This window comes from Calidris pugnax, unplaced genomic scaffold (genome assembly GCF_001431845.1).
Source record: "Calidris pugnax isolate Ruff unplaced genomic scaffold, ASM143184v1 scaffold179, whole genome shotgun sequence".
NCBI lineage: Eukaryota > Metazoa > Chordata > Aves > Charadriiformes > Scolopacidae > Calidris > Calidris pugnax.
The window spans coordinates 644,255-667,580 of NW_015090948.1; the positions used below are offsets into that span (position 1 = coordinate 644,255).

The 23,326-nt window shown below is 46.8% G+C and overlaps 1 protein-coding gene across 1 annotated transcript in view; it reads left to right on the forward strand.

Moving 5' to 3' along the window:
- ABCA12 (ATP binding cassette subfamily A member 12) overlaps positions 1-18,694 on the forward strand; it is a 90,008-nt gene extending 71,314 nt beyond the window's left edge. The window contains exons 41-54 of the mRNA XM_014951949.1: positions 3,128-3,182; positions 3,627-3,804; positions 6,159-6,274; positions 6,904-7,063; positions 8,265-8,533; positions 9,180-9,390; positions 11,335-11,444; positions 12,574-12,718; positions 12,865-12,999; positions 14,380-14,483; positions 14,748-14,840; positions 15,286-15,391; positions 16,130-16,267; positions 17,931-18,694. Of these exons, the coding sequence (XP_014807435.1) occupies positions 3,128-3,182; positions 3,627-3,804; positions 6,159-6,274; positions 6,904-7,063; positions 8,265-8,533; positions 9,180-9,390; positions 11,335-11,444; positions 12,574-12,718; positions 12,865-12,999; positions 14,380-14,483; positions 14,748-14,840; positions 15,286-15,391; positions 16,130-16,267; positions 17,931-18,050 (1,940 nt within the window). The 3' untranslated portion in view covers positions 18,051-18,694. The remainder of the gene's footprint in view (positions 1-3,127; positions 3,183-3,626; positions 3,805-6,158; positions 6,275-6,903; positions 7,064-8,264; positions 8,534-9,179; positions 9,391-11,334; positions 11,445-12,573; positions 12,719-12,864; positions 13,000-14,379; positions 14,484-14,747; positions 14,841-15,285; positions 15,392-16,129; positions 16,268-17,930) is intronic.
- The last annotated feature ends 4,632 nt before the right edge of the window (positions 18,695-23,326 follow it).

Sequence of the window (23,326 nt, forward strand, 5' to 3'; positions counted from 1 at the left end):
TCTGCTGAGAGCAGCCCAGGATGTGTAGGTATGTGTATGTTTGTGTTTCAGAGAGAGAGAATATTAAGTGAGAAACATAATTTTCAGCTATATTTTTCCTCTGACATGCGATTTACAGATTCCAAGGAGTGTTAGTAGCCCATTTGGGCGTTGCAGTTCTCATACCTTCTCATAACATAATGCAGCAACCCAAATTCCTGACCAGGGCACCCTATCTTTACCATTTATGGCTCAGGCTACATTTAGGGTCCAGCGTGGGCACAAATATGCCTACGTATAAGTATGCCTGTCTCTAGAGGTGTAGGGGATGCAGGGAGAAGAGAAAGATTTATGCTGATACCACGTTGAGAATTCTTATACAGAGATTTATGGGATCTGACAAGAGTAGCAATTGTGTGCAGAAATGCCCTACCAATTGATTTTTTTCTTTGAAAAATAGTGTCCTTCCAGCCGTGTCCTGGTCACGCCTAGCCCCCCTCGCCTCGGAGGCTCGGCGCTCCAGGTGGCAGTGAAATAGGTGACAGTGTCTCTTTGCTCTTAAGACACTTCCTCACTGATGTGTCTGAATTTAACTGTAATGGAAAAGGCATCTGGGCTGAAGCTTTGAGTGTCAGGCCATGAATTAAAGAAACAGCAGAATGCTGATTACAAGTCAAAACAGCCTGTCTGTCTTCCCATCTCCACTTCTGATGCACCCAAACTCCCCTTACAAGGAGCTCAGCTCACAACAAGCGAAATCAGTGCCTCGTCCCCACGTCCCCATCCTAAAATGCCTGCTGGCTGGTGCCTTTGAGGTTTGCAGCGTGCCCTGCAGGTCAGAAGGTTCAAGCTTTTTGGTGTGCGCCTCACGAGCGTATCACAAAGCTGCGGCCCCTGTCCGGGTGCGGAGAGAGGAGACCTGAGCCAGGCACTTCCAGCGGCAGGAACATCCCAGAGCAGCTGAATTATTAAGCAGTGAAGCTTCTTGCTCTGTCTCTGTATTCCCAACACATGCTGCAGCGAGAGCAAAGGCAAGAAGTTCGTGTGAACAGTCAGAAAGTTTTCACAGGGAAAGTTTTATACCAGGAAAAGAACAATTTTCAGTGGGGAAGAACGGCAGCAGTTTTTATTCCATCTGTCCTGCTGCTTAGGCGTTTTTTGGAAAGAAATGCTTAGTAGTAAATGACCAGACAGATATTTCTCTACTTCCCACTAATAATCCAAGCCGTAGAATGGGGGAAATAAAATGAATGGATGAGGATAGCTCCCCCGGGGTAGTGTAAATCCTGTTTGATATACAATTGAACAGACGTTCTGCGTGCTATGTTCCTGGCAGCTAAATCTATTTGTTGTTGTGACAAATAAATGACAGTTTAAGAACCATTGAAATGGCCAGATAAAAGTGTGTTGTCATTTCAACAGTTTGAAAGAGGTGCCAGTCCTGCTTTAAAGGTTTGACTTAGATTGTGTATATTTAAAAAAAAAATACATAAAAAGCTTTTTACCCTGTCACTAAGCAAGTCATAATAGCTTTTGACTTATGTATATTGTGCTTTCTCTTCTCTCAATCCCAACCAACAAAAAAGAGAAGGCATTGAAATGGAAATTTTGACTTCTAGCCTAAGCTTCAGTAAAGGGAAATGGCTTTATAGTGAAGTATTAACAGATTAGACAGACGGTATCTCTCTCCTCTCTCTCTATTTTAGAGAAGGGGAACATTTCCTGGCTGTTTGTGTGGCTTTATCAGCAGCCCAAGATTTTAATTCCATTTCTCTCCCTGATGACAAGAATGAGTTTTTCTTCCCCCTCCTATGAAATCTTCCCTTTCACATTTATTTGCTCAGTATGGCATTTGGTCAGCTAAACCCACAAGTCTCCTCCTTTATGGCTCCCATGTCAAAATGCTCATTCTTAGGGAAAATAGCCCAGAATAGTTCTTCCTCATATAACTGCTGAAAGTCAGGCGCTTGGCTGTAAGGAGCTTAAATTCCAGAGGTGGCGTGTTCTAGCAAATCTCTCTGGATTTAATAGCAGCTAGAGGTCCTCTGGCACTCCCTGAGGACCGAGGCATTTACTTAGTGCCCTAAATACTGATTGAGAACCTCTTTTTTAGGCACATTAACACCTTAGCCTAAACCCTTTCACAGGTGCCCAGGAGTCTGGGCTGTTGTTTTGGTGGGACGGAGGTGTCCTTCACCAGAGGTTGGAACTGGCTCAGCAAAGCCCCTCAGGTTCCTCCTTTTATTAGAAAACTCTGGTTTTGTAGGCACAAATTGCCTCCAGACAGCAAATGCACTGTGATGAATAAGAGTAGTATACTTTGGGCTAGATGTTCTCCTTGGAAAATAAATACTTAAACCAAATCTTCTGAACATAACGCGTGTGAGCAGAAAATTTCTCTCTTGCAGCTTGTGCCTGATACAAACCCATTTTTAAGGGATCTTTTTGCAAAACATCACACAGGGCTTATAAACACAGTAACTAGATTTTTGCTAGTTCCTTTGGACAAAATGATCTCTTTTTTTTTTTTTTTTTTTTTTTCCCTAGCTGCCTAAGACAGAATAGTTCATAATTAACTCGTTGCCAAACTGGGAACAAAAGTGTCTGTACCTGACTTGGGTTTATGGTACCTTCTCAACAGATGCCCGTATTGAAACAGACATATATCATAGGTAGATACTACTTGCAGAGAAAGCCAATAGGGAATGATTTGTTTCTGGTGATAAAAGAACAAATGAAATGCAGTGAGATCATCAAGCAGCAACTTTAAAATGAAACATCTTCACTGGTTTTGAATGTGTTCGTGTCCAGGAACCCAGCTTAAAATGCATGGACCCAGGAGCCTGTGCCTAATTTTAGGTGTGGATGTGCTCTTTCTGTAGCGAATGATGCTATCAGCCAGACAGATGCAGAAACACAGCCTAGGGTTTGCATTTCAGATCTGCTGTACTTTGAAGTGAAGCCATAGAAAAAATGGGGATGCTCCAAATTCTGCCCAAGATCACACCAAGATACAGAACAAAACCCAGCTTTTGATCTGCTTCTCTTCTTTACTCACAGTTTTCTGTATTACTGTCAATCTCAGGGACTGGGGAAGGAAGGTTTAAGTTAGCCACGCTTTCAATTCCTTTTCTTTTTGTGTTTGTAGGTATTTTCTTATCAGCTCACCCATACCCTGGAGGACAGAGTCAAGAACAAGTAATGTAAGAAGATTCATTTGGCTGATGTCTGAATTGTTTGGCTTCAAAAGGAGCAAACCAGCTTCTTGGAAACGAGAAAGCAGCCTAAATGACTGAATATCTTTCTCTAAATGATGAAACTGCTCTCGTCCTTGTCTTCATTCCCTCTATGCATGAATAGCATCCTGCTTGCTACAGAGCTGCAGATTCCTATTAGGGTTTCTTCACAGAATTTGGCACAATAATAATAATTACATAATTTTCTCTTTGGCCTTTCCAATCAGTGCTATGGCACAGTGTTGTGACTCAGTGCTGTGAGTCCTTTTTGCTAGGCCTAATTACCATCAGCAGAAGATGCTGGTGCAGAATCAGGGCCTCTTTGCTTCAGAGCCCTAAACTGTGCCTCTGCCATGAGGAAAACCTGCCTCTTTGACTCACCATGTCCATCTTTCTCCACTTTCTCCCCAGGCTCAACAGCTTACTGGATATCATCATTTCGATGTCTGTTTTGGTTGGCTACTCTATCACGACGGCGAGCTTCGTGCTCTATGTGGTAAAAGAACATCAAACCAAAGCCAAACAACTGCAGCATATTTCAGGCCTTGGGATGACAAGCTATTGGGTGACGAACTTCGTTTATGACCTGGTAAATAATTCACATTCTTAAATGCACCAAGAGGTACTGAGGGATATGCTGTAGGGGAGGACTTTGTAGAGTAGGGTGGATGGTTGGACTCAATGATCCCAAGGGTCCCTTCCAACCTGAATGATTCTATGATTCTAAGAGTAGCAATACGTAGCAGAGGGAAGAAAAAAAAAAGTTCTTTAGTCAAAGTTGGTTGTTTAGACTTCTTAATATTATTACTACCAAGAGTGTTACGTAGTAATCGTTCTCCAAGATATTGAAGGCTGTTAAATGTGAACTGCAACACTGGATTTTGCTAAGGGAAGGCATTCCTTCTCTCTTGAGTGTGTGCAAAACACTCAGCACATCTATATGAGAGCACCACAGACCAGGCCAGAGCTTGATTTCAATTTTAACATGCCAGCAGCAGCAGCAAACTGCTTTGCTGTTAGCTTGCAGGGCTGGGTTAGTTGTCATGCAGGCTTTATCCATCTGGGGTAAGGATTTGGGGCTTGAGGCTACAGGCATTTTGGAAACCCTGGGAGTACGGGGTGTGACATTAGCAGACATCTCACAGCTGACAGGCCCCTGTTGGGCAAAAATCCATTGCTGGGTTGAATGCTCTCTCTAAGATTACATATTATAAAGGATTCTTGGGCCCATTGCTGGGTTGAGTACTCTCTCTAAGATTACATATTATAAAGGATTTTAAGCCAGGGAAAGCTACTAATGCAGCTATGTGCCTTCCAAGACCTCAGCAAGTTCTGCACTGCGCTGTATAGATTTACCACCTTGTTCCTATAGATAGTTGAGCTCCCCAGCACCGTGCTGCATTACGTGGTGTAGGCGTGCCCTTCTTCTCCCTGAAGTTAAGGTTCCTCATGGTAAAGAGGGTTAATAGCACTGCTGGAAAGCATCATTGGCCAAGAGGATAAATAAGCACAGTGTCTGTGGACTAAAGTGCTTTGTGTCTTATGAATTACCTTCAGTGCAGGATGTCAAAGCCTCTCGTAGTTAGAGATCTGCAAGGGCAGACTTTCTCTGCTTGTGAGCTTTGGAGTTGCCAGCTGTGCTGTAATGGTGATGAGCTCTACGTAGCCGACCAATTTCTATTGATGCAGTTCTGCTAGTGCCTAAAATCCCAGTGATATCATCACTTCCTGAAAATAGGAGATCTTTAGAGCCTGTTTAGAAAGGCCTGCAGTAACAGGACAAGGGGCAATGGCCTCAAGCAGGAGGGGAACAGATTTAGACTGGAGATTAGGAACAAGTTCTTCACTGTGAGGGTTGTGGAGCACTGGAACAGGTTGCCCAGGGAGGTGGTTGAGGCCCCTTCCCTGGAGATATTCAAGGTGAGGCTCGACGAGGCCCTGGGCAACCTGGTCTAGTTGGGGGTGTCCCTGCTGACTGCGGGGAGGTCGGACTAGATGGCCTTTGGAGGTCCCTTCCGGCCTGGGCAATTCTATGATTCTATGATTTAAGGGCATTTGGGTGGCCAGCCCCCTTTGATGCAGTGGGAGATAAGGGCTGAAATGGGGAATGTGAGCCTTGACTCATTCTGCAGAGCACAGCCTAAGCTTCTAGGTGTTTTGCTGACACGGCTGCACACTTACAAAGCAGTCCTAACAACAGGGTGCTCACCACCCAACAGCCTAAACTGCCTGCTTAAAGGGGATGCTGTGATTTGGCAGCAGGGCAAGTATCTCCTGCCTTGCACCAAGGGGCTTGGAAGGGGTCTGAAGGCAGCCTGGCTGCTGGCTGGCTCGGCTGAGTCGCAGCGCAGGGCTGAGGATGCATCTGCTTCCCCGATCTGGGCCCTCGCTCCAGCACTGCATATTTGTAAATCAGCCTGTGGAAAAATCCCCAGAGCCCTTGCCACAATCAGGATTCAGCGGGCTGAAACTAATCCAGCGCTCTCGGCAACTTGATATTTCTCCCTGAACCCCTGCCAGTAAATTCTGTTAAATCCCAAAGCTGGGGAAGAGAGGAACCTCTCGAGGCAAACATTCAGTAGGTCCCTGGCTCGACCCAACGTTATAAAGACCAGATTTACAGGGCACGATGAAGTGGTCTGACTGCAAGTCTAACAGAAAACCCAAAGGGGTGATTTTCACTCACCTTTTTTCAAGGCACTTTCTGCCTACAGTCCTGAATGTTGAGGCTTTGCCTATTCGAAGTGGCTTTGGGGAATTCATTTGTAAGATTCCCAAAAGTCTCTGGGGGATGGAGACCCCACCTGTATTTGGTTTCCCTTAAAAAACCCAAGCTGCACTTGTGGGACCAGATTCAGAGCTGACGTTGTTGCCTCTGTATAGTTCTAGAAAAGTGTTTAAGAATTATCATCCTAATAACATCTTTTTAATATCATTTTGCAGGTACTTTTTATGGTCCCTATTGGACTCTCAATAGGAGTTATTTCATCCTTCCAGATACCAGCTTTCTGCAACAACAATAACTTACTGGCAGTATTTCTTCTGCTGTTACTGTTTGGGTAAGTGTGGAGCTTAGTTATTTAAATATCATTGCACAGAGTGAAGAGCTGGATATTGCAGGCTGCTGCAATTTGAGATCCAAGGGAGGAATATGCAGGTTTCTTTCTTCAACATACACTTTACAAATGGTGACTAGTTGCTCCTTCCAGGGGCAATGAGCTAAAACTACTGTTGTCATGTCTGCTTTATTCAAAGCAAACTCTTTGTCAGGGTATGAAATATCCAAGGTCACAGTGACAGCCCAAGCTGTAAGTGGACACTTACTGAACTGTTGTAAAGTTTAAGATATAGAAGCATTTCAAAACCAGAGAGGGGGGAAAAAGCCCAGTAGCACAATTAAGGAAAACTTAGCAGAACTGCCTCCCTAGCTCTGAATCCTCCAGGCCCAGCCCGACTGTTTTAAGTTGGGGCTCCATGTTCAATGTATGTATCATAAACTTTTTCTTCAGATACAAACTGAACTTTACTAACAGATACAAAGCCATTTTTCCTCCCTTAAGCTCCTGTAACATGGAAGCCTAGTCACATGCCAATACAGAACTGTTAGCTTGTTGGAGATTTTTAGTTGTTTGTTTTCAGTTGCTCTTTGAGTTACTGTAGCATTCTCTGCGCTGTTGACAATTTATAGATACGCCACATTTTCATGGATGTACCTGCTGGCTGGGGTTTTCAAGGAAACAGGAATGGCCTTCATCGTTTATGTCTGCGTCAACTTGTTCTTTGGCATCAACACCATCATTACTCACTCGGTTGTATTTCTGCTCTCCCAGGAAAAGGCCACGGATCAGGTAGGAATCCTATTAATACTAAATCCTCGCTGAAACAACAGGAGGCTCCTTGTTGAGTTTGGGGGGTTCTATCAGGTTCTTAGCAGCTGGCTGGCTTCAAGGTATTTGAGGCAGACCAAGCAGTGGACACTAGCCACAGGATTGTGCCCTATAGACAGGACATAAGCCAAATGCGCACTAGCCACAGGATTTAATAGGGTGCCCTATAGACAGGACATAAGCCAAATGCAAATCTTGCTTGTCTGTAAATCTGCACCCCAAGCAAAGAAAGAAAAGATGGTGACAGAGGGGAGGATGTAAAAAGAGAGGTAGAAAACTGCCCGAGCAGAGAAGGGCAGGTGTAGATGTTTGATAAAAAGTTGATGGAAACTTTGAACCATTGTGAAGCTCTTGTAGCACGAACTGTGGAGTGACAACTGGATGTCGTTGCCCCGAGTCTGACATGTGCAGCATGAAGCCTAGTGCTGCTGCCTGTCATCTGGATCTGTAATGCAATCATCTTCTCCCTGCGAGGATGAAAAATGACTCAGAGAGTGACGATTCCCTAAAGTAAAGCCTTCTCTTAAACTGAGATATACTTGGGAATCCCTGGGATAAAATGTACACCTTACATTTAGTTTTCTTTTTCATTTTTTTTTTTTATAAAGGGCAATAGTTTTGTAAAACAATAGCACTGACATAAAATCCAACCCAGCTTGTTTAGCAACCCCCTGGATTTTAGGGAGGTGGAACTGTGACCATCATCTATCCCTCGGTACCCCAGTGGTGGGGAGTCAGTCTCTTTCCACGCTAATTTCCTGCCTCTCAGCTTTGCTGTGTGCACTAATCCTTTCTTCTGCTAGAAATGTGCCTGATCTTTATGTTGCAGGAATTCATAAGCATGAGACTGTGCAGGGTTCAGCTGGGGCTTGCAGGCTGGGGGGCCGGGGTGAGGCTGGGGCAGCAGCGAGGGGCTGCGCTGGGAGCTGGCTGCTGTTTACTATGGGTGATCACAACCTCTGAGCCGCCTCTTGACTTTCCTGACCTTGTGCCTTCGAAACGAGCCGTCTCCAGAGCTCTTTGCTCTCAATTTATCTCTGCTCTGAGACACAAGCAAATCCCAATGTAATTGTTACACTTTGGTCCCACGGTAAAACCTATGAATTTATTCTATGAATAAAAACAGTGCTTGACTGTGTGGCTTTTTCTTTTTTTTTTTCAGGGCTTGCGTGATCTCGCTGAAAACTTGAGGCACGCGTTCCTTCTGTTTCCACAATTCTGCTTTGGCTATGGCTTGATTGAACTGTCGCAGGATCAGGCACTGCTGGGCTTCTTAAAAGCCTACGGGGTGGACTACCCTGACAAAACCTTTGAGCTGGACAAGACCACCTCCAAGCTGCTCGCCATGTTTATCCAGGGCACCGTGTTTTTTGCCATCCGTCTTACGGTTCACGACAGGATGATTCAGAGAGTCTGGAACAACACACTGGAGTAAGTAGCATCTGGAGTCTCAAAACGAAAACGGACCGGTGCTCAGTGCTTTAATTCTGGGCTCTGGCACCATCAGTGGCAATTATGAAGCCCATAAATTTCCAAGACACTTTGCAAACATGGAGTAAGTTTTCTCTGGCAGCAGTCCCAGTACCTGCCAGTAATTAGATTATTAACTAATGGTGATACAGGTTACCAGAGTCCCTTGGTGGTCCTTGCTGGGTGAGATCATGGCCCTCGTTTCAAGGCTCTGGGTTTGGTGGGCTGATGTTCAGCTGGTTGGGAAGAGGAGTCAGTCCATTGACAGCTTCCTGTGTTTGAACCTCACCATCTCCTCCGGCTCGGGTGCACACAGGGAGGAGCAAGAACAGTCCTGTCACCTGCATTACAAGTGTGTCCACGAGGCAGGACCTCCTCCAGCTCAGAATATTTGCTGAAAAAGAGTAAAAAAAATAGAAAGAGAACATTGGGTTTTTTAATTCCCTAAATAGCTCAACTATCAGGAGAGAATAGAAACTATCTGTATATCTGTGTTTGTTTGCACACCCTGGGATCTCACAGGAATGCTCCTTAGTGTCTCAAGCAGACAGGCCCACTTCTGTCTGCTGGGCAGAAGGTGAGGTTCCCCTCTCTGCCCTCCCCGTAGGTTCCTGTTTGACAGAGTACATGGCAAAGCATCGCTTCTGCCGCCTGCGGCCGAAGAGGACGGGGACGTCCAGGCAGAGAGGAGCAGGGTGGAGTCTGGCAAAGCTGACTTCGACGTGGTGCAGCTCCAGAATCTCACAAAGATCTACCACCTTCCTCACAAACGCATCGTGGCCGTGAAAAATATCAGTCTTGGCATTCCTGCTGGAGAGGTAAGTGAGAAGAAAAGGCTGCAGGCACCTTCCACCCTGGGGAGGGAAACTGGAACAGATCCACAGTCCCACTGTCATCTTCTCTCCCAGCCCTTGCCACTGTTCCAGCGTGACAGTAATGGTTTGTTCTGCCCTCACCTCCTCCTTCCTTCCTTTGCCTTATTTGTTGATTCTTGAGGTTGCAGTAGTGACTAAAGGCTCTTGGTGGATTTGGGACACCAAGTGACAGTTTGAAGGCCCTAGAAAGAGGGATGGGAAAGTGATGGAGCTATATTCAGAGCGAAATGTCTGCATGTTGTGTTTGTATAGCACCGAGCACGGTGCAGTCTCGGGGAGTCACTCACATTTCCCATATGGTAAATGAAGACAGCAGAATTTGTCCAGTTGCAATTATTTACCTAAACTGCGTGGGAGACAGTGAGTCAGGCTTCTCTGCTTGTATTTTCCCATTAGGGAAAGACAAATCACTTCAGCTGAACGTGAGTTTTCATGAATCAGGACTTCAATCGAACTCTGAAGAAAAAGAATCATTCTTTGGTCACGTCAGTGCAGTTACCTTTAAAAACACTGACTTATGAGAAAAGACAGGAGCACATGGAGAACCTCTGAGACACAGAGGAAAGTTCATGGGGCCTGTGGAGACCAGATCCTACCTCAGGCTGAGCCCCTGACTTGTGGGGAAGCTTGGAAGTAATCCTTGGTAACTGCTTTTTTTCATTGTCTGGGTCCCACTGAGATACTGGGCGCATGAAAGGATGCAGGGTGCTGGGCTGGAGGTCAGCAGCCTCGTATCGAGGCTGTGGCACTGATTTTTCTGGCTTTTCTGGCAGAGGATTTCTTTTTTCAAGCCACAACTGGCATTGAGGGTTCTGACTTCTGGCAAAAGTCAGCCCGATGCTGGTGTCAGCAGAGTGTCCCTGAAGACTGGACGTGGGCCTGACATGTTGGGGATTTTCACATAGAATCACAGAATGGTTAGAGTTGGAAGGGACCTTAAAGATCATTGAGTTCCAACCCCCCTGCCCTGGGCAGGGACACCTCCCACCAGACCAGGTTGCTCCAAGCCCCATCCAGCCTGGCCTTGAACCCCTCCAGGGATGGGGCAGCTTCTCTGGGCAACCTGTTCCAGTGTCTCACCACCCTCACAGGAATTAATTTCTTTCTGGTATCTAATCTAAATCTCCTCTCTTCCAATTTAAAACCGTTCCCCCATGTCCTGTCACTACCCTTCCTGACAAAGAGTCCCTCCCCAGCTCTCCTGTAGCCCCCTTCAGATATTGGAAGGCTGCTCTGAGGTCTCCACGGAGCCTCCTCTTCTCCAGGCTGAACAACCCCAGCTCTCTCAGCCTGTCTTCATAACCTGATCAAAATAATAGTCGTTATGAGCCCAGTGGTGATTGCTTATGCAACACACAACTACACATCTCCAACCTTAGCAATAAAACATAGATTTTTAGCCTGAGCTACTGAACTGCACTACAGGGAGCCAGTTCTTAATCTTATTAATGTAGTGCATTAGTGAGATTATTTGACAAAAATCTGGTGTCGCATTAAGGTTTTACCAATGACAGCACAAACCTCGCTCGCCTCATTCCTATGAATAGCTCTTTTCCTGTCAACGGGAGGCTTTTGCACAAAAGAGATGCTCAGGATTTGGCCCGTCAGACGAGCTTGCTGCGAAAACACACCTTGCAGTAAAAGGGATGACTCTATTAGAGACACATCCTTGATTCTTCACCGTATTAAACAAACGGCCCTAATACAACCTGCGGTATATTGCACTATAAACAACCTCCATTATAACCTCCATATACCTCCTTCCTTGCAATTCCTCTTGCTCAAGGGCCCAAAGAGAAGAAGGGACAAGATGTGCTGAGCAGTATTTCTTCTGAGTTTATAAATACGGTGTGGTTCCGTTTCTGCTCTTCTTCCCCCCGAACACAGTGCTTCGGCTTGCTTGGTGTGAACGGAGCGGGGAAGACGACCATCTTCAAGATGTTGACGGGCGATATCGGAGCATCCAGCGGAAGGTTGCGGGTCCAGGATCATTCTGGGTATGGAGGATGGGATTTCTGGGGGAGGCGTGTGAGGACATCAGCCTGGGAGTGTTTTTTTTAAGGCTGGGTGGCAGAGGAAAAAAATGTAAAAGTCTGAAACAAAACAAAACAAAAATAAATAAGGGAGGGAATTTCATAGAATCATAGAATTGCCCAGGCCGGAAGGGACCTCCAAAGGTCATCTAGTCCGACCTCCCCACAGTCAGCAGGGACACCCCCAACTAGACCAGGTTGCCCAGGGCCTCGTCAAGCCTCTCCTTGAATATCTCCAGGGATGGGGCCTCAACCACCTCCCTGGGCAACCTGTTCCAGTGCTCCACCACCCTCACAGTAAAGAACCCTCTCCTAATCTCCAGTCTAAATCTGTTCCCCTCCAGCTTGAAGCCATTGCCCCTCGTCCTGTCACTGCAGGCCTTTCTAAACAGGCTCTCCCCAGCCTTCCTGTAGGCTCCCTTCAGGTACTGGAAGGCTGCTATTAGGTCTCCCCGGAGCCTCCTCTTCTCCAGGCTGAACAACCCCAGCTCCCTCAGCCTGTCCTCGTAGCAGAGGTGCTCCATCCCCCTGATCATCCTTGTGGCCCTCCTCTGGACCCTCTCCATCAGGTCCATGTCCTTCTTATATTGAGGGCTCTATATATATTTCATCCTTTGAAGATCATAAGGTTGCTTCCCTGGGGGTCTGCGTTCTGCTGTTGCACCTCTGCTGGTCTCAGTGGTGTTTCTTCCATTCCATTACAAATGGGATCAGACTCTCATCCCACTCTGAGCTACCTTCTGGAGACCTGCAGGACTCATCTCCAAGTGCTCTTTAACAGGAGTGGGCTTGGTGGCAGCCGTGCCATCTGAAGGTGCTGGTGGGAGCTGGAGAACTACGTACCAGACATCGTGGCCATCAGACACCGCAAATACAATTCCTCCCCTGCAGAACTGAGGGCCTAAAAGCTGAAAATCTGCAAATTCATAGCATTTTCCTAAGAGCTGAAAATCTGCAAATTCATAGCATTTTCTTTCAAGGGTTGGGGAAAGGGGTAGGAAGCAGGAGAAGGGGGTTTTCTCCCTCCTGTGTAACTCCAGAGTGTGTCGACGATTCGGTCTGTTCTAAATGACTTGCCAACCTCCTTACGCAGGTCCTTGAATGACATTAGTGAGGCACACTGGTCACTCTTTGGCTACTGTCCTCAAGAAGATGCCTTGGATGACTTGCTGACAGTGGAAGAGCACATGTATTACTATGCCAGGCTCCATGGCATCCCGGAGAGAGAAATCAAAGGGGTGAGTAACACCGGGGCTTGACTTAAAGCATTTTTCCAGTTACTGAGAGCCTCTGCAGTGATTTAATTAGTCTTTGGCTAAACAGACACGTGCACGGCTGTATATGCCTGGATGCTGTTGTGAAAGCAGTGCTTTTGCTCCCATAGGTGGTACTCCAGCTTCTCTACCGGCTGAATCTGATGGCCTACAAAGACAGAGTCACCTCCATGTGCAGTTATGGCACCAACAGAAAATTGTCAACTGCCCTGGCGCTCATCGGGAATCCATCCATCCTGCTGCTGGTGAGCAATGGGGGTCTTCTTGGGGGAAAGCTGAGCAGATCTTTGGGCTGGCAGGGGTACTTAGACAGCCTAGCAAAACGTCCTTGGGCGTCCTTCTCCAAATGCCTGTGCTTAGCCTGACAGCACGAGCATCAGAGGAAAGTTTAGATTCCAACAAGCACCCGAATTTTCTTTGAGGGCATAAGAGAGTGGCGAGTCTACCAGTTTCTCTGTTAGCATCTTTTAGAGGTCAAAAACAGACCCTGTATTTGCCAGTTGGACTATCCTTGTTCCCTGTTTTTTATCGGATTTTTTTGTGTGTTGACAAACCTGCAGAGTCTTCCAAGAAAAGTGGCATCCAGGGCTCCAAATCTGTAGGAAAGCAAATGAGCAATTTCCCTCAGGATTAGAACAAAAACCTATTTTTCTAGGTTTGGTTTCCCCTTTTGTCTTTCAATTTGAATTTTCCAGTTCGTCTGTGAGATATGCTGTTGCTAAAATACACCTTTTTGCACAGTTTTACCACTTGCTGTTTTTGGAATGTGTGCAGTGCTCTGTGAGCAGGTTTCCTGATATTAAATTTGATACCTAGTGCACATAAATCTCCCTTGCCCCAACTAATATTAAGCCCAGCGCTGCCGCCTTTACTTCTGACCACACACACCTGCACTCTAGCTGCTTTTGTGAGAGGAAAAAAAAAAAATCTCAATAAAAATAGAAGGTGGGGAAATTTCCTCTGTGCTGGCTGCTGCCTGAACCCAAGGGGGTTTATTTCTGCCTTATGTAAGGCGTTGTCTTCAACTGGTGACGATTTATTGATTGGAAATTGGCTGAGAATTTTATCAGCAATGCCTAAAATGGGATTATAGCATCTCTCAGCTCTGGCTTCCCATCTTTCTCTAAATGGAGGAAGGCAGCACTCACTTTGTCAGCGTATGAGAAGGAGGCAAAACGTAGGTGCATGTGGGAACCACGTGCCAGCTGATAGTTCCTTGTCCAACATTATGTCTGTGGTGTTTATGGGTAGTTAAAACACCATGGTATAAAATGGACAGTAGGGTTGATCTTAGTGCTATCGCAGCCAGTCAGTTCCTCTAGAGTCCAGTGAAGGTTGAGAGTTTCCAGTAGTCACCAGAAGGTCTGTCCAGTTCCAAAGGGCAGCGAGGACGGAGCTTTTGGTCAAGCCAACTTATTTCTGCTTGAAGGGAGTGTAGGGTGTCTCAGTCAAATCCATAATGCCATAGAAAATAATCCTTCTCCCCTATCTGTCCCAGTTTAAGCTCTCCTTTTGGGTCCTTATTAGCAAACATAACACTAATGATGAACCTAAAAAGAGCACGAGTGTTGGGAAGATCAGATTTTTGAGTGCAAGTTTACATTCCGCCCTGTCTTTCCCAATAGGATGAACCCAGCTCTGGAATGGATCCCAATGCTAAACGCCACCTTTGGAAGATCATCAGTGAGGAAGTGCAGAACAAGTGCTCGGTGATACTCACGTCCCACAGGTAGGGCTGGTTTGGCTCTGTCTCAGGGTCTGCAGGAGGTATGGAGAGGCCTCTCCTTCACGCTCCACTTTGGTCCTTGCAGAGTTTCAGGGCACGGAGCTATGACAGCTTTGGGGGTTTGTTGTGAATGAGTGTGGGTGCCCCCAGAGTCCCACAACACTTTAGTACTCAAGGGAAGGCAACGGTCTCTGATGACTAAAATAACTATTTATATTTTTTATACGTTCTCACTGACTGACTGGAGTTTCTTGGTTGGTTTTCCAGCATGGAAGAATGCGAAGCCCTCTGTACCAGGCTGGCTATTATGGTGAACGGGAGTTTTCACTGCATTGGCTCTTTGCAGCACATCAAGAGCAGGTCAGTAAAACCTTCCTCTTCGCTGTTACCGAACTGGCACGTGGAGTTACCAACCGACAGCTCTGAGGGCTCAGAACACGAGACCTTTGTTAACAGGGCATCAAAACAACATCATTTTCTGGTTTATTTCTCACTACGCCATGGAAATTCTGCGTTAACTCATGCACTTTCCACTCTCTCACAGCCTTTTTTCCCCGAGATGTGTTCCCCAAAGTAATCTGTTCACCGCTGGAAATGTGAAATGCGCGTTAGGGTTGAGCTTCGATTTTATTAGTAATCACAATAGCTCGGCTGCTTATTAAGATTCACTCCAGGTTAACGTCCCTGACCCCATTCTAGCTTGGATTAGATTTCCCCAAAGAGGCTGTGCAGCGCTCTCAAAGGATTTGCTTTACCTGCTTCTCTTTCCTACTGTGTTAATTGTGATTTTTCTTTCCCCCCCTAGGTTTGGAAGAGGATTCACTGTGAAGATGCACTTAAATAGCAACACAGTTAACACTGAGATGCTGACAGAGTTCATGAAGTCACACTTTCCAAACACATGCCTGAAGGTAAGCAGGACAAATGCTTTCAGGAGAGGCCCTCTCAATCCCTTCAAATTAAGCAAAAGGATCCCTGTTTTGTAACGCACGGTGCAGGTGGATCCGTGCTCTCAGAGCCTAAGGGATTCGTACACACACACTTGTCAGTGCTATCAGCAGTGTTGTCCAAGGAAGCGTTGGAGCACCCAAGTTCCTTGGTGGCTTAAATAACTTCAGCCAAACAGCTGCAGTGATCCTACAAGGCAGGTGTTAGGTGACACTCTGTGAAATCCCAGCTTCATGGAGATGCACTTCAGAGGGTAATGGGATGGTTGGGTGCTTCTAGTAACTGAGTAACTGTAAAACGCGTGGAGACGCACTTCAGAGGGTAATGGGATGGTTGGTGCTTCTAGTAACTGAGTAACTGTAAAACAGAGTAACTGAGTCACAAATCCCATCCATTTTCCATAAGCCCATCTCTGCATTAATCAAATCAACCTGCTTGGAGCTGGAAGATGCGATGTTCTACCCTCAAGCTTCCAGCTCTGGGGCTTAGTATCATCTCCCAGTCACAAAAACAACAAAAGCTTCCAATGGGGAAACACCAATCAATGCCAGACAATAACACTCCTCGCTTTTGGGAGCTGGTAGGAGAGTTCCTGGCTCAGTTCTTCTCTGCTTTTGTTCTCAGCCAAACAACCATCAGGTTGGTTGGCTCTTTATAGGCAGCAACCTCTTAACTTTACCCCATTGTTCCTATTCCCCCAGGATCGGCATTTCAACATGGTGGAGTACCACGTTCCTGTCTCTGCAGGAGGGGTAGCAAATATATTTGATCTCCTGGAAGCCAGCAAAGCAGCCTTCAACATCAGGCACTTCTCAGTGAGTCAGACGACGTTAGAGGAGGTAAGGAATGAAAGATGTGTGGCCATCCATTTCAAACCGTTACCAGGGGAGCAGACTGATGGTTACACATAATGGACCGCTGCACACAATAGACTACATTTTGAAAGGGATTTCCATCTATGTTCCTCCTGGGGTTACTTTATCAGTACTGCTGCCTCCAGATACCCGGGCTGGCGCTAGGAAAACGCTCATAGGAAGCTGCCTGTAGCATAAAGGGTCTGTTCTTCCCTCTGTGACTGCGGCCTCCTGGGTGTGGATGAAGGGCCAGGATCACAGAATATTCATGGTTTGAAGGATTATGTGAATCACCCCCAAGTCCAGTGCTAGGCTTCCTAGTGGTGGACTTTATGTGAATCACCCCCGAGTCCAGTGCTAGGCTTCCTAGTGGTGGACTTTTCCCACCAATCCTGGCAATTTGCTTGATTTTGCTCTTTCTTGTACTGTATTTGGGTTGTAAGTTCATTTCGCCTTACTCCCAACCTGGCTTCATGGTTAAGTTGGAAGAACGTTCCCTCTGGCATTAAAATCTTGTAGGAAACAACATCAGCTGAAGGGATGCCGCAAGGGCTGCCCAGAAGAAATCATCCTGTTTGAGCATCAGCATCTGAAAGGAGGGTGTAGAGAGATGGGGGTCGGTCTCTTCTCTCAAGTCACAGGCGACAGGACTAGAGGAAATGGCCTCAAGTTGCGCCAGGGGAGGTTCAGGCTGGATATTAGGAAAAATTTTTTCACTGAAAGGGTTATCAGCCATTGGAATGGGCTGCCCAGGGAGGTGGTTGAGGCACCATCCCTGGAGGTGTTCAAAAGATGGGTTGACATCTGGGGGACATGGTTTAGTGATGGTGGTGCTTTTTGTTTGTTGTGTGGGTGTTTATTTTTGTCAAAATTAGGTTGACGGTTGGACAAGATGATCTTTAAGGTCCCTTCCAACCTAGAAGATTCTGTGATTCTGTGATCTGGTACATTAGGTCTGTCCCAGAGAGGGGAGCTGCAGCCCTGTAATCCTGGTACGTTAGGTCTTTCCCAGAGAGGGGAGCTGCAGCCCTGTAATCCTACGAGTGGTTAAAGGGAGATGTGGGGGAGGAGGTCCTCAGTAGTGTTCAATAAAGGGCAGGGGGGAGAGAAACGGGCAGAGAAACCACAGGAAACCCCAAGTCGTGTTTTGTGGGAGGACAGCTTGGATTTGTGTATATGCAAATGTGATTGCAGGTAGCGTTCTAGTAAGAGCATTTTATGTATTCATTAGATACTGTTGAAACAAAGACCGTTATGTGTGATTATATATACCTGTCTGTAAAATACGCGGTTGTGCGTGCCTGGGTGTCAATTATATATAGACAGATGGGTTTATAAAGTAATAATATAGCTGTATTACACTGCCATCAAAATGAGCTACCACACGGGTATTACCTCGCTAGTACTTTTGAAACATGAGCTGCAGGACAATTAGGTTTTGTACCAGAATGGCTGCCTCCACGTGCCCGCTGTCGATCCAGCAGCGCAGGAGTGAGGATCCATTTATTTATGTTATAGGAGCCCCAACATTTGCAGCTCTCAAAGCTCCTGGTCTCAAAGGACCCGCGGTCAAACGAGCGGCGATTCCTTTTATATATTAATTCATTTATAAATTCTTTATGCTGAGTGTTTTCCCTTAAACTTCTAGGTTTTCATCAACTTTGCTAAAGACCAAGCAGATCCCGATGGCACAGATGCAGATCCCGATGTGACACTGGACAGCTCTGAGACCAGCAGCCAAGCTAGCACCATAAGCTCCATCTACTGAAGGGACCCCACCACAGGGAGTCGTAGAAGCTGGGGAAAAGATCTGAGGACTCCCTTGGGGTTCCTCCAGCCCTGTTCTCTACGATTCTGGGATGGTGGGGATAAAAAGTCACATTTTCTTAGAGTACTACTGTTTTTGGGGTTTTTTTTGATATGCGCTTACTTTGTTACTAGGATCATGGTAAGCATTTAAGACTGGCATTTGGTTACAAATCAGGTTGGTCTTGCCACAGGTTATTGTTTTGGTTTTTTTTTACCCAGTTCTTGTTTTATGATCATTTTAATGCCTGTCAGGACTTAGTTGACATCATCAGGCGCTGCTTTTCAGCAGAAAAGGCCGTGATGGAGGAGAGGAGCTGTCGGCAGCGCAGGGTGTTTGACAAAAAAGCTGCCCTCTCTGAACGCCCACGCTCCACTCCTTGCTCAGCGATGGATTTTTGGGGACCGTGAGGAAGTTGTTTGGTTTTGAGAGGTTCCCCAGGGTGCAGTAGGGTTCACGGCCTTTCCCTGCCTCACGGGGGTGTTGTGAGGTGTCGTGTACCGAGAGTCACGTACGCCGTTGGTGGGGGGCCGTCTTTGGTAGTGACATAAAGCTTCTCTGTACCTGTGGGTTATTTCACTACAAATATATAATTATTTTAAAAGTCAGCACTTCCAGTGGTTTTGGTTTGTTCCTGTAGCTCTCTGGAACTCCTTGAGTAAGTTCACCAGTCCCGGGCTTGTGGTACCCAATGGAAGATGATGCCACCAACCAGTTCCTTTCTTCTTCAGGTCTTCTCCGTTGCAGCAGAAGAACGGTAGGAGGCAGGTATATTGGTTGAATCCTCTTGATAGGAAGTTTGCTCTATAAAGGTTGTGTTTCCCTGAGCAGGGTGAAAGCAACGAGCTCAAAGATAGGTTGACGGTTGGGCAAGATGATCTTTAAGGTCCCTTCCAACCTAGAAGATTCTGTGATTCTCCCTTCCTCAGAAATCTTTACATCCACCCCTGCCAACCTCCCTCCCCCCGGGGGGCTCTGCCTCTGCTTCCTTTTCAGTGACCTTCCTCCTCCACACCCGAGTGGTGGCTGCCCCTGGAACTCCAGAGCTGTGCTCTCCCTCATAATAAGGCATAATTAGCTTCTGCCAGCTGGCTTTAAATGAGACCTCTGCCCGCCTTTCAGCAGCAGCCCCCCAGTAGCCAAGCTCAGCACACCAGCACACACATCCCTTTCCCCACCACCCCCCCCAGAATCATTAATAAGTAGAATAGTTTAATATGACTCTTTATTGTACAGCATAAGGCCTCAAAGACTCAGTTTTGGGTCAGGGCATTGATGTACGTGGTGCTATTCAAGCCCATCATGAACTTAAAACTCTTTGAGCTCAACAAACTTACGGTTGCTGGTAAAAGAGATTTTTTTTTTCTTCCCCTCTCTTTCCCCACCCCCAAGCTAATTAAAGGAAAATTTAGATGAGAGCTTCCACGACACATCGTTCTCACCCTGACCATCAGGGGAGTTGTACTAGTTCGGTCCCCATTTGAGGCTGAGGCTTGCTGAGGTGTAACCACGCGGGGAATAAGTACTTTAAATACCAAGGGCGTGGGGGATTGATTTTACAGTGGGATACTCAAGTTCAGAGTTTAGCTACGGCGAGGAGGTCATGTTTTCTCCTTGATCTTGGTGCCAACTTCTTACTTGATAGCAGGAAGAGCTTTGTCACGGATGGAAGGTATTATCAAGCCCTGAATTATGCCTCAACCTGCTGGCTGTAATTAAAACTGGAAATTCAGCTTCTTTCCAGAACGCGTTTGACACCTGCAGTTTATAAGTAACGGAAAAAGCTGCCCAGACATTCATTGTAGCTTCTATTATTATGTCTCCAGCTCTGCAAAAGCTCTTTTTTTTCTTTTTTTTCCCTCATTTTCATTGCATATCTTATACAGATCGCAGTATAAAATTAAGCTTTCCTCTAATGGAGGGCTTGCGCTCCCTGCAAAGGACTCGGAGCATGAATGCCAATGATTTAAATGCAGCCTTGTAATACCAATCAGAGTATTATTTTATTATGTCGATGGCTTTGCAACTGCCAGTGAAAGATGGATCTTCAGACTCTGTCCAGATGTACTTTACATTTAATTGAGGGAGACTGATACAAAGCTATTCTTTTGTCCCTTTAGAGCCTACTAATCCAAAAAAATAGGAAGTGATTCATCGCAATACTTCAGTAAGTTGCAGTTTAATTGGGTAAAATAGACTTTTCAAACAAAAAAAAAAAGTGAAAAGCATCCTTTGAATTTCCACCCGATTCTGGCATTAATAGGAACATCTGCTTCATGCGAAACGTGTCACGGCCGTGATATACGCTCCCATTTTCACTCGCAGGTAAAAATAAAACATCTGCTACTGCCATCAAGTCGGTGGGTATTGGTCCAAACAAGCCAAAGTTTACATACTTTAAGGGAATTTAATTGAAACCTGTGGAGAAGCAGTTACAACTGTTTAGGGGATTGGAGCACCTGGCAAGGAGATTGTATAGAACGTCAGCAGGGGCTGAATTAACCTCTTGTGCCACGTTACTCCCTGCAGAGCCCCCCCAGACTGAACCTGTCCCTTCCAGAGGTAGGACCCCCCCCTCAAGGCTCAATGCTGGGAGGATGAACATGGAGGCTGATGGAACACCAGCTCCAGGTTTCTCATTGCCCCTTCGTCCTCCCTCCGAGGAGTGTTGATTCTGGTTCCAGGGGTGACCAGAAATCCTAAGAAAATGGATAAAATCTGTCTTAAAGATTACGAGCAGGTTGTACACGTTCAGGGAAAGGATGGGGACGCTTCCCTCTTTGGTGCTTGCGCTGGTCTTGGCCCTGCTGATGTGTGGCTGCAACAGCAGGTGCCCTCTGTTGTCACCCCCCCTCTGAAATTTTTGCTCTACATGACTCTGCTTTCAAAAAAAAATAAAAAAAAAAAAATCCAGGCAGCCAACAAGCTCAGTGCTTTCTTTGGTCTGAGCAGGGAGGTCAGATCATTGACAACGTTGACCCTGGTGTCCCTGGAAGGGCTGGAGGAGCTCTGTGTACCCCCACACATCACCTCGCCAGGGGCGAGAGACGAACGCCGCAGGCTGGGGGTGGGGAAAGGATCTTTTCATCTCGCTTCCATGCCATCTCACTTCAGCTGCCCTAATAACCCTTGTTGGAGGCAACAGGGAGCAAACGGCACCGGGCAGGCCCTGCCGGAGCGATCAGGCAGCCCGGAGGTGTTAATTGGAATTGTGGGGGCCTCAGCTGAGCGCGATTTAAAAATGCTCTGAAACATGACAGACACGAGGTGTGTACACAGCGCAATGGCTAAACAACTCCGGGGCCGGGGAGTCAAGGAGGAATTTCATAATTGGTTTATGTGGATTGTGAGAATGATTCAAATCAGTTTCCTAAGTGGAGCTGTGGACTTGGAGACAACGGTTCCAATCTCCATCCTGCCTCTCCTTCATTTACTGCTTTGTGCTGCTGATGAGAGCCCAACGTTACTCCCTGCAGAGCCCCCCCAGATTGAACCTGTCCCTTCCAGAAGTAGGACCCCCACCCCACCCCAAGGCTCAATGCTGGGAGGATGAATGTGGAGGCTGATGCTATCCTGTCCCTGAACACCAGCTCCAGGTTCCTCATTGCCCTTTCATCCCTCCGAGGAGCGTTGATTCCGGTTCCAGGGGTGACCAGAAATACTAAGAAAATGGATAAAATCTGTCTTAAAGATTACGAGCAGGTTGTACACGTTCAGGGAAAGGATGGGGACGCTTCCCTCTTTGGTGTTTGCGCTGGTCTTGGCCCTGCTGATGTGTGGCTGCAACAGCAGGTGCCCTCTGTTGTCACCCCCCCTCTGAAATTTTTGCTCTACATGACTCTGCTTTCAAAAAAAAATAAAAAAAAAAAAATCCAGGCAGCCAACAAGCTCAGTGCTTTCTTTGGTCTGAGCAGGGAGGTCAGATCATTGACAACGTTGACCCTGGTGTCCCTGGAAGGGCTGGAGGAGCTCTGTGTACCCCCACACATCACCTCGCCGGGGGCGAGAGACGAACGCCGCAGGCTGGGGGTGGGGAAAGGATCTTTTCATCTCGCTTCCATGCAATCTCACTTCAGCTGCCCTAATAACCCTTGTTGGAGGCAACAGGGAGCAAACGGCACTGGGCAGGCCCTGCCGGAGCGATCAGGCAGCCTGGAGGTGTTAATTGGAACGGTGGGGGCCTCAGCTGAGTGCAATTTAAAAATGTTCTGAAACATGACAGACACGAGGTGTGTACACAGCGCCATCGCTAAACAACGCCGGGGCCGGGGAGTCAAGGAGGAATTTCATAATTGGTTTATGTGGATTGTGAGAATGATTCAAATCGGTTTCCTAAGTGGAGCTGTGGACTTGGAGACAATGGTTCCAATCTCCATCCTGCCTCTCCTTCATTTACTGCTTTGTGCTGCTGATGAGAGCCCAGGGCTTCTCCAGCCCCATCCTTGCTTCACAGCGCAATGGCTAAACAACTCCGGGGCCGGGGAGTCAAGGAGGAATTTCATAATTGGTTTATGTGGATTGTGAGAATGATTCAAATCAGTTTCCTAAGTGGAGCTGTGGACTTGGAGACAATGGTTCCAATCTCCATCCTGCCTCTCCTTCATTTACTGCTTTGTGCTGCTGATGAGAGCCCAGGGCTTCTCCAGCCCCATCCTTGCTTGGCTTCGGGCTCGATGCAAATGGCCACCGAGGGTCAGAAAAGGACCAGCAGCAGCCAAGGACAGCTCTCCAGAAAGGCCAGCGTTAAGCAGCAGTCCCCTCAGCCCAGATCACTATCCTAAATATAAATTCAGGGTCTAATAGGATTATTGGGTTTTTTTGATCCTTTCGTAAGAACCGCAGGAGCGGTTTTGTTACTGGATTGAATCAGAAAAAGAAATGTTTATGGGTCAAATGGACACATCCAGGACAACAAAACTCAGTGACCAGTGAAGCGGAGGAGCGGGTGATGCCCACAGACCTGCCACCTTGTGGGGTCCCTCCTGGGATCCGGGATTTGCAGGATCTGACCTCGAAACAGGCTCAGGACGGGGTCTTTTCGGTGTCCTTACATCTCTGCGACTTCACTGAAGCTGCTGTGAGGCTTTTTTGGGCTTTTTTACAAGCCAAGAAAAATGTATGCTCCTGCGCTTAATAGGGGAAGGTTTTTTTTCTTGTGAGCTGGTGGAGGAAGAAAAATGGTTGTTGGATGGCAACAGCACATCGCATGATTTTACTCTCTCTCTATTTTTTTTTTT